An 11704-nucleotide genomic window follows, 5' to 3' on the forward strand; every position below is an offset into this window, starting at 1 on the left:
GCGCCCGAAGAAACTTCCCTGTTTTTATTGAATGAGCAGTTTTTCAATAAAACCACGCTTGTATTGCTAAAAGTACAAGTCACATGAGAAAGGCACCATCATCCCACTAGGTGGATTAAAAGAGGTTTTTTACTTGGAATCTAAAAAGAACCAATTTGTGAAATTAGTCCGATACTTACAGCACTCGAGCTGGTTTTGCCCACATTTATTTATCCACACCAAAGCCTGAATGCTGGACATTTAGGAACTGGAGCTGTATTAAAAAGCTAAGTTTGAATCCTAGGACTGGTTCTTAGTTCAGTAGCAAAATTCAGGCTCGGAATTCAGATCAAAAATTCAGTTCATGACTTTAGCTCCAGAATTATGGAACTGAACTCAATTTCAAAATACGGGTTCCGAATTTAATTTTAAAACTTAATACTAACCTTGAAATCCGATCCTGAATTTAGGCACAGTTTCAGAGACTCAGCTCCAAAATCTAGTTCTAGAATTCAAGATCCGAATTCACAGTTCGCTCATACATCTCTACCAAGTCAGTCGATAAACCAAAACCGCTTACGTTCGAGACAGACGAAATCAAGTACAGTATTGTGTAGTGAACAATAGAACGATCTCGAAATGAGTGAACCAAACGAACAAAAGCCTCCGCCGGTACGAAAGAATACAATTATTGTTGACTTCAGGCAGTGCAAAATTCGACCTTCGATACGAGAACTTGAAGGTTTGCTTAAGGAGCAAATGCATCTTGACATTAAACGTGTGCATTTACTTCAATGCAATAAGACCAATAATGTTGTTTATATCCAGTTCTATAAAGAGTTGGATGCAATTCAATTCGCTAAAGACAATAATAATGTGCACTATGTGGAGCATTAAAATATCAAGTACAACATTCCAGTATATATGGAAGATAGTGCTATAGAAGTGCGTGTGCATGATCTACCCTCATGCGTCCCCGATCCTTATATTCGCGCAACTATGTCCCAATACGGAGAGATTCTCTCTATCGAAAAAGAAAAGTGGAAGAATTTATTCCCCGGTATTCTAAATGGCGTACGTTTGTTACGCATGCGCTTGAGGAGGCCTATACCTTCTTATGTGACATTCGGTCAGGACACAAGAATACCGTGCAAATCACTTGCTACCTATGACAATCAGATGGCCACATGTCAATATTGCCAAAAAGCTGTTCACTATGGTAAGCCATGTGATAAACCGGGCAAGGAGACAACTATACCAAAGGACAACGGTGCTTCCTTCACACCAACCCCAAGCAATCCCAGTACACCTGTGACAGTCACCAACAACAGGGAAGTATACCCTTCAACGAAACCATCCAACGTAACCCCTATAGAACAAAGTACACCAGCTGCAGTTAACAGCTTACCATCCAACCAACCAGCAACTGCAAACAATGTACAACAAGGCGTATCTACAGCAACTAGCAACGAAATCAACAACAACACCACGGCAATGGATGACGAGACGAACCACGAACAAGCTGCCCCTTAATCCTCGCAGGAGGAAAATGGAAGCTCCTCTCCACCTAGGAAAAGGGTGACAACGAGATCCAATACAAAAAAAAATTGTATCTAAAAACTCAGCTAAATCGGCCACGTAAAGCTTGTACGCAAATAGGCCTGAATAAAATATCTTTAACAAAAAACTACCATCCAACCAACCAGCAACTGCAAACAATGTACATCAAGGCGCATCTACAGCAACTAGCAACGAAATCAACAACAATACCACCGATGCGGCAATGAATGATGAGACGAACCACGAACAAACTTAATCCTCGCAGGAGGGAAATGGAAGCTCCTCTCCCCCTAGAAAAAAGGTGACAACGAGATCCAATACAAAAATGTTATCTAAAAATTCAGCTCAATCGGCCACGTAAAGCTTGTACACAAATAGGCCTGAATAAAAAATATCTTTTAAATAAGATCCGAATTCAGTTTCAGCTTGTAGATGCTGAATTCTGAAACGGAATTTAGGAAGTAGATTCTTAAATTGAATTCAGGAAGAAACTGAAATCAGACATTGAATTCTGGTTCAGAAATCCGTTCTAAAATTCTGGGTTGTAGTTCAGATCTAAAATTTTGTTCAAGAATTCACATCTAGAATTCATATCTTGAATTTTGTTCCTGAATTCTGAATTTTGTTCTAGAATTTTTCCTGAATCAGAATTCTAGATAGGAATTCGGACCTCAAACTAAAGCACTAAATTCAAATCAATAAACCAGTTTCAAAAATCGAATTGCAGAATGTAGAATTAGGATTCAGTTCCAGAGTCTTAGTTTTAACTTTGGAACCTGTATTCTGGAACCAAATTCTGAAATTAAATTCAAAACAAAAAATGAAATTCTGAATTCAGTTGGACCAGAGTCAAGTTCAGTTCCAAAGGTCAGTTGCCAGAATCCAATTCAAATGGCAACATCAACACCAAAGCCAAATATTCATGGTTCGAAGGTCATGTTGTGCATCTGGTGGGATCAAAAGAGTGTTGTGTACAATGAGCTGCTACAACCAGGCGATACTATAATGAGCGATCGGTATAGGCTGCAATTGATGTGTTTGAGCCGTGCATTACGAGAAGAACGACCGGAAAACAAGCAAAGACATGATGAGTTGCATGACAACGCTCGGTTTCATTTCTCAAAAGTCCTAATAAAATATTTGGAAACGCTCAAATGGAAATTTTGCCGCACCCGCCGTATAATAGGGATGGTACTCGGAAGGCAAAGTATCGATACCTCGGGTATCGGGATACCAAAATTTGGGTATCGATACAAGGTATCAAAAGGCAATAAAGTATCGATACCTGTAAGTATCAATTGATACTTGCGCAGAAATCATTTAAAAATAAAATAAAATTGTCGACTGTGGCGTTATTTTATGATGTACAGAAAGCAAAAAAGAATTGTAACAATCTCAATTTGATCAATGTGAATGAAAATTAGACGTACTGAACATCAAACGCAATAATTTTCTGTTATTTTTGTCGAGATGGTCGAGAACGAATTTTAACGTCGGCTGGTCCACGTCATACCAACATTTCACGCAGCCCATCTGGGTTCGATTCCCAACCCCGTAAGTAGGGTTAGAAAGTTTTTTGGGCTCGAAGAGGGGAATGACCTTAAGGTTAAAGCCTCTATAATTGAAACAAAAACAAATGTTCCGTCGTAATAAGAATTGATTTCAATCTGTTGCGATACTGTAAGTATCAAGACCAAAAGTATCGATACTAACAGTATCGCTTTGATGCGATATCGATACCAAAAATACCCGATACTTGAAAGAAAGTATCGATACCTTAAAGTATCGACTCGGTATCGGACATCCCTACCGTATACTCCTGAAAATTACCTGCACGGAAATACCGAAATCAGCATTTTGGCGAAAAAATTAGTTGATTTTCTGATTTTAGTTAGTTATTATTTGAGGCAACTAAAAAAATCTTACTTTTGCCAATTTAGATTTTTGAATTCTTATTCCCTTAACAATAATAGAATATTTGTTGAAATGGCTATTTTTTAGTTGAATTCACCAATTAAACGTGCTGTCATTTCTTAGCTACGGCACACTTCATTTCCATTCAACTAATTTTTTAGTTGAATTAGAGAAATAAAACGTTGTTTTCAACCAACATAAAAGGTTAAATTGGTTTCTGCAATTTGCAGCGCTCTGTCACCGAAAACAAGTTCACACCGTAATGTCTACTAGCCACTAGATGGCACACTACTACCGAAAAAAAATTCAGTCGCGGTTGTCTTTTCTATATTGGCAGGTATAAATACGATGTTGTATTGGAGAAAAAGACAAAAACGAAACATAAAGTTCTTTTTGAAAATTTTTCTCCTAAATCGCTGTTTTCTTCATTTGACTTCGCGAAATCGACTCTCTCACTGAAAACTTTGAACACTCGGAAAACAAAAACCGAATATAAGTAGCACACCGGACGGCGTAGCCCGGAAGGTTGGAAGATACAAAAAACATCATTTGACATATACAATTAGAGTGCAACATTCGAAACTCACTTCACTGTTCCGCGTAAAAACGTTATTACGCACAATCGCTTCAAATGCGCACAAATTCTGAATAAAAACACTTTCCACTAAGAGTTTCCGTCTTTTTTACATATCGGTTTAGAAATTTATGTATGGATATATCGTAACACATGCGAAAAACATTTAAACAATTTGCAAGCAGTTTCAACAAGACTGTCCTTTTTAGCTTTTTAATGGATTGTTTTGCTTTGACACTTCTCATGAGTTTTTGGCTAATAAACTTGTTAATAAAACCAATTTCATTTTTGTTTGCTTTGTGCTGTCCTTCAGTTATGATGGTGATAGATAAATAGAAACAAATTTTCTGATTTTAATAACAAAATTAGTTGTCAATGAGAATTTCGTGTTGGATTGAAATATTGCTGGTTTGTGTCCAGGATATTCGCCAACTAAACACATTCTCTAAAAATAAGAGTTTTTTTCAGCAAAATAAATTCTTAATTTTAACTGATTTTATAGTTATTTTGAAAATTTTGTTGTTAAAATCAACTAATTAAAAAACAGTAATACGAATTAGGCGCAGAGCTAATTTCGGTCGTTCCGTGTGAGTGTTGAGAAAAGTAGTAACTAGCGATGGGTACTTTGATTAATCTTCAAATTATTTTTATTTTGAAATAAATACATTTTTGACCCCGAAATCGGACCGAATTCATTTGCACTTCCAATCCAATCATCAATAATAATTTTGAATTTGATTATCCAACCGTTTGCTGCCTTCAAACGAACCTATGCATGTAGAAGTGAACTGAAAAATCGAAATGTCAGGTCACTTGTACGATTATATCCCCGGAACCGGCAGTGTTAGCAATGTGATCTCTGAATTTGATCCACAATTCAATAGTAACTTTCAAAATGGTGTATATCACTTGGGGTTTTCGGAGTTGCGGTCAAAAGTCCACCTTCCTTCCTATAGATAAAGGCAGAGTAATTTATGTATTAACGAGAAATACATTTACTATAAAATGCTTTTATGATCATCGTTTGAGAAAGATATCGAAAAGAGAATTAATGGCAATCATCATGAATAAATTATTTGAAATCAAACCAAAAACGTACGAAGGAGCATTAATGCATATGTGACATAAATTATTTAACATATGGAACCACTTCAGTTGCTAAATAATTCGATAGATTCTCAAGATATTCGTAGCTTCAATTCAACTAACAACATTTCACTTACACTGATATTATGCCACACATCCGAGCTTTCATCAGGATGTATAACTGCTCGAACTACACAATAATGAAACTGGGGGTTCATCTTCCTGCACTCGTCGAAATCATCGTACTTGAACAACTTCGGGAGTTTCACTTTCACATGCACTAAAATAACACGAAGAAATAGATAATTTAACCAAATGTGCCATCCTCCTTTACTCGAGTACCGCAAGGTCAATCTTACTCAATGACGAGTCATCCGCAATAATGTTCACTATCGGTAACAGACAACCGCAAATGCTCCACCAACACGTGATTCGTCTTACGTTGATTTTTGTCCGGGGCGCGCACATGATTTTACAGCACGGACGGTGGCACCAGCTCTGGTCGCGTTTTCGTTGTTGAATGTTGAATCGGTGGATTGGATGCACAGTTCTAGCCAATATACACTGCAATCGTGTGGTGGCCCTCACACGCTACTATTGGATTTCAGGCAATGTGTTTTCATAAATATTTTATCAAGACTGAAATTTAAGCTTTTTTGGAGTTACGGTTTGTTTCACTAGGTAATACTATCTTATACGTATTGGCTTTTTCCTCGATTCATCTTTGGGTTAGTGTTCAGACACTAGAAAATGTCTTGAACTAGTTTTAATTTTGAATTTTATTTAACTAGTTTTTATTTCGTCTCTCGGACCTTTATCTCATAAAAAACTCGAAATGTGCAGATACGATTTATACGATTTATACCTTCGCGACCAAACTCAGTTTGTATTGATTTCAAGCACAGCAAAGTTAGACCTGCAGCAAACGAAATTGAAATCTCGCTAAAAAACGAATGCATCTAGACGTGAATGATGTATGCGAAATACAATTCTAGTAACTCAGTGTATATTCTGTTTAAACGTGAGCGAGAAGTGCGTGTACATGACCTTCCCTCCGTGGAAAGAATTTTTCCGAACGAAATCGTGGTCCCGAGAAATTCATTCCGAAGACAAGGAAGTATAGGGGACACCGGGGCTAGGCCGGACACGGTATTAAACCGGACAGCTTAAATATATTATAAACCTACAATTATTTGGATCCATGGATTCATTGTTGTAAATGAGCTTTCATGTGACAATCAGATGTCAGTGTGCCGGATGACGATGAGTCAATTCAGTTTGGCTACAACGGTGTTTGAATCAAAACATATACGTTTTAACAAAAATAAACAATTTTTTTTAATTTTCCGATTTTTGGGTATATTTGATTTCTGTGATTACAATGCCGATCTGGTTAAGGCTTTCAAATGTGTTCTTCGTGCAAAATTCAGTGCGGGGCTTAACTTTAAAAAAAGAATAGGGCTCAACCGGACACGTAATTTTCGACATGAAATTCTTAACGGATTCTTGAAACCAGTCATGAACCCAGAGGGGGGGGCGAGGAGCCCTGGCCCCTCCCGAAATCAGAAACAGACAAAAAAAAAAGTTTGAGAAATATTATGGGGCTCCTGTAGATTACACCGTGAGATAGAGGTTTTGGAAGTACCTTGATGGTCAAAAATCCTCTGCCGATAAAGCACGCAGCGGCAGGTCCTACGAAGTAGAACAGAGTCAAAACCACATAAAATGGAGGGTGAAACCGTCAAAACCTCATAAATGACAATAATGGTAATACATAAAATACATAAAATTGTAGTTTATTTTTTGAAGCTATATACGATACGAAGTTTTTTGAGGCCTATCTTTGACAACGCCTGAGTAAAGGTTATATGAATTTTTTTTTCTGATTATAGAGGTTTTAATCTTAAGGCCATTCGCCTCTTCAGGCTAGAACAATTTACTGACCCTATGTGCGGGGTTGGGATTCGAACCCAGGCAGGTTGCGTGAAAGGCAAAGGGAAAATATTCTATTTGACGAAGCGTTTAACTCGATATTATTGTGAGATGGGAAGCGTTACATTAAGTTAAAGAAGATAGAAAGCGTTGCATAAAATAATTTTCTTGAATTGAGGGTTACAAATTTTTCTGTGGAAATTATGAATGTTAAAAACTGTTATAAGGGTTAGATTCTTGCGATAAATGAACTACGGCGCGTTACATTCAAGTACCTAGAGGTGTTACGAAACGTTACCTTCGTTACTTTAAACAATTTTAGGCGTTACATATGTTATTCTTTTGTAAGTTATAGGCGTTACAAATCGTTACATGCACAACTTTTGTTGTATGTTTTAGATGTTACAAAATGTTACATATGTTACATTTTTCAAAGGTACAAGCGTTACGAGGCGTTACATCTAACGGACCCTTTGGTAAATTTTGTGTGTTAGGAAACGTTACATGTGTTACTTTTTATAAGTTATAGGTGTTAAAAAGCGTAAGGGGGAGGGCGGTAGGTAAGGGATAAACAGGTTGGGAAAATCGTTTTTTTACATTTTCCTGTAGTCTGTCTGTCTGGGATCGAAATAATTCATAAATGACAATAATAGTAATTCGTAAAATACGTAAAATAGTTTATTTTTTGAAGTTTACGAAGTTTTTTGAGGCCAATCTGTTTCAACATCTGAGTAAAGGTTTTACGGAATTTTTTTTATCTGATTATAGAGGTTTTAACCTTAAGGTCATTCGCCTATTCGGGCTAGAAAAAATTTCGGACCCTATATGCGGGGTTGGGATCTGAACCCAATTTTCTTAAATTGAAGGTTACAAATCGTATGAATTATTTTGTGGAAATTATGAATGTTAACAACTGTTGTAAAGGTTAGATTATTGCGGTAAACGAACTACGGCACGTTACATTTAAGGAAGTTATAGATGTTACGAAGTGTTCTTCACGTCGCTCTTTTGTTAGTTATTACGAAGCGTTACATGCGTTACTTTTTTGTAAGTTATAGGCGTTACGAAGCGTAGCTTGCGTTCCTTTTTTTGTAAATTATAGTCATTATGAAGCATTACATGCGTTACTTTTTAGTACGTTATAAAAGTTACGAAGCGTTACTTGCGTTAATTTTTGCGAAATTTATTCTTTAAATATTCTTTAAATAATGCTTTCATAATGTGAAAAAACTTTGAAAAAAATTGCTGATGTTTATTGATTCAAATTATCCCTTACTCCCCCCTTAAAAGTGTTTTGGCATCACAATTTTAACATATTGAAGAGTCACCTATTTGTAAAATCTATTGAAAATATCGAAATTATTAAATGATTAGAAATTATCCTACAACGACATGGAATACACTAATCAAAATTAGCACGATGACATTTCTTATCGAAACGAAAACATGTATCTAATTTTGAAGGAAAATAAGCGAATATATTTTTCAAGTGAATAATTCTTTTTTTTGTCTATGAAATAATCATTAGTTCTTTTACTAGGGTGGTCCTTATTTAGATTGAAATCTGAAATCTAACTTTCTTAATTGCGAGCAACTTTGCTGAAAAAGCACCTCTCTAGCTATTCATTTGATCGAGTTACATCAATTTTCCCGAGTAAAAGTAGGGTGGCTCCTGAAATATCACTTTTTTTGTTCTAACTTTTTTTTTAAACGTTCCACCGAAAAGTTATCATTAGAAGAGTTGTTGAACTAATCATTGCGCACAATTTTGTTTAACCAAGCATTTTTATATGAGCTACCAGTAAAAAGTTATGATTGTTTTTTCGTCAAAAGCTAGTCATGCTTCAAATATGAATATTCATAAGATGCTAGATCGATAAAAATGTATCCTATGCGGTTCCTGAAAGGTCATAATATAAGTAAAAATTTAAGAGAAAATTGGAAGGGTGTTATTTTTTTAACTTATTTAAATTAGTTTTAAAAATACCTTCAAAAATTTCAAAAATATTGTATAACTCTTAAACGCCTTAACGTATCAACATACTTTCTTCAGCAAAATAATAGTATCAAATTAGTTCTACAAGTGTTCCATACATTGTACTTTCGAGAAATGAGACACACAAAAACTACAGTTTCAATTTTTGGTGCATCCACCATCATCTATATGTTTGTATACATTTATGAACCTGGGAATTTTTGATGGAATTGTGCCCGAGCGTGTTTTGCATACAATCCTGCAATTTTTTTAAATCTAGGGACCCCTCCCGGAACAAATTCCTGGGTACGGGTCTGTTCATTGTACTCTTTTTTTCCTTCGGGGGTTTGTTTTGAATAAGGAGACTTGCAATACATAGTACCTGCACAGATAATACAAATTTCCTATTTTTGACATTGTTCCTATTTAATTTCTAGTTGTTTTGTTTATTTTCTTTCATTCACTCTCTCCAATGTGGTCAAAACAAAAAGATCATTCAAGCATTCGCATTGAACCTGAAATTGAATCAAATAACTGAACCGTTAGGCAAATATAACATACTATTAAGTAGATATATTTCACATTTTAGTATAATTTTGTAAGTGCCTTATGAAAACGTCTTAGACCCACTATACCAGGTTATTGGTTAATAATCGAAACCCCCAAAGTTTGGTCAAAAGTATTAATAAATTTTAATCGTCTTTTTCTCGACATGCCGATTTTCGATATGGGACTGACATGCAAGTATGGGCAGTTTAATACATGAAAATTATATTCTGAATGACATGGCATAGATTAATCCAAACCAACGAAATGAGTTACGTAAAAATAGTCGACCAGGCCATGACTAATTATAATTGTTTTAGCAGCTTGAACTGCAACCATCGGCACCGACGTTGTTTTGTGATGTCAGTGTATATCAAAAGTTGCTTTGCGTCACCAGTGGCATACCGAGGAAATATGGCACCCGAGGTAAAATAAGATATAAGATATGCCTCCCCCCTCGTCGATATCTTTGAAGAGATAAAAAAACGAACAAAAAAAGGTCCCAAAGATTGCTTTAACCCCCTCCCATGAAAAAACGTTTCGTCCAAGTTCCCCCTTCACCACCCCTATAAACGTCACTGTGAGCCACACTTGGATAAACCTTAACACAAAATAATTGAAAAAAAAACTGATGATTTGCAGACCGCAACAGATATATAACGAATCAGATTGAAATTCTTACCCAACGATTTACTTTGTTGTTGCTTGGGTTGCAATGAGTTGATAAATTTGTAACTGATAATGAGCTGAAACTCCAGTTATCTGTTTTAGCGGCATTTTGCTTGATCGCAAAAACCTTTCGTTCAATATCGACACACACACACACTACGAACTGCACGGAAATCTCGGCAAATAGTATACGGTACAATAGTTTAAAAGCAAAAATGTTGCGGCTTCGACAGTTTACAATCCCGCAAACGATCGATACTATTCAACGGATAGTTCTACTGTACATCCGAACATAAAATATTAGTTTAAACATAAGCTTGAATAGAAAGTGATGCTGTACACTGTCAGTTCCGAGAAAGGCATTTCTAAGCCATGGTTCAAGCCATCTGGGTTGGCAATCAATCAAAATGTGTACCAGAACGAATGTTTGTAGAAAGTTTTGATCCCGTTTTTTCAAAAGCATCATGCTGATGGACAATACGTGTTTTGGCAGGATAAAGCGTCATCGCATTGCGCCAAAAAACACAATCGTTTCTGAATACCCATTCGATCCCATTTGAGCTTGAGCGACCACCCCTGGTTGCTACTCCGTTACTGATCGGGATTAGCTGAAGTTGTACAAGGAGTTTCTAGATGATCCGACCTGGGACAGGTAAATCATCCTTCAATGTACATCTTCTAGTAATCCCAGAATTCATTGATCAGTACCGACGCCGACCAGGCCCGAACGTAGATCGTCTAAGGAATGGGAAGGGATGTTAGTCCAACACTTGTTGTTACTAGAGTCCGTATATACTACTGCGCACTCCACAAGTGTCACGGGAGAAGGATGCAGCACTGATGCTCGGATGCACCACTAAACTCACTGACTTCCCGAGTGAACGTTTCAACAATATCCAACATTGAAGTCCCGAGAAGTCTTGATTCACAGCTCTTATTTGAGGAAACTGAAGAAAAATGTGCAATACTACCTCGTAAAGAATAAAAACTTCCTAATTTTTTATAAATGAAATTACGTGATACAAAATAAACGAACATTTGTTATAAAATCATTTTAAATCACCAAATAAAGGTCAACAGAATTCACGCACGTCTTGATTCTGTATTATTTCCGCTTTATTATTTTAATTATTTATTAAAATTATTAATTGTTTATATTGGTTGATCTGGGCGGCCGGCTACCGAAAAAATTATAAATTTATTGTTTGAAATATTAATATCAAGTATTTCTTTACTATGCATTCAATATACCGATATATATTATCTTGGTTATTAACTTTGTAATATCAACGGATTTGCGCAACAGTTGAATTTTATCATTCAATTTATAATCCTGAAAGACAATCAATAACATCGAAGAAGAAAACATTCTAATTAAAACTTTTCTCCGAAGCTAGACGGAAATTAATAGGTTGAATGAAGAGATAATTTAGTAAAATAGAGTAATCAGAAGTGAAACGTTGAAAATA

At 36.0% G+C, this 11704-nt stretch overlaps 1 protein-coding gene across 2 annotated transcripts in view; it reads right to left on the bottom strand.

Moving 5' to 3' along the window:
* LOC131436836 (O-acyltransferase like protein-like) overlaps positions 1 to 5699 on the bottom strand; it is a 37682-nt gene extending 31983 nt beyond the window's left edge. For both annotated transcript variants that reach the window (XR_009230672.1, XM_058605764.1), the window contains exons 1-2: positions 5473 to 5699; positions 5251 to 5393 (exon numbers count right to left, since the gene is read on the bottom strand). Coding sequence is in view for 1 of the 2 variants with exons in the window: in XM_058605764.1 (XP_058461747.1) it covers positions 5251 to 5393; positions 5473 to 5581 (252 nt within the window). In the remaining variant the exon portion in view is untranslated. The remainder of the gene's footprint in view (positions 1 to 5250; positions 5394 to 5472) is intronic.
* Between the last annotated feature and the right edge of the window lie 6005 nt (positions 5700 to 11704).

This window comes from Malaya genurostris, chromosome 3 (genome assembly GCF_030247185.1).
Source record: "Malaya genurostris strain Urasoe2022 chromosome 3, Malgen_1.1, whole genome shotgun sequence".
NCBI classification, from domain to species: Eukaryota; Metazoa; Arthropoda; class Insecta; order Diptera; family Culicidae; genus Malaya; species Malaya genurostris.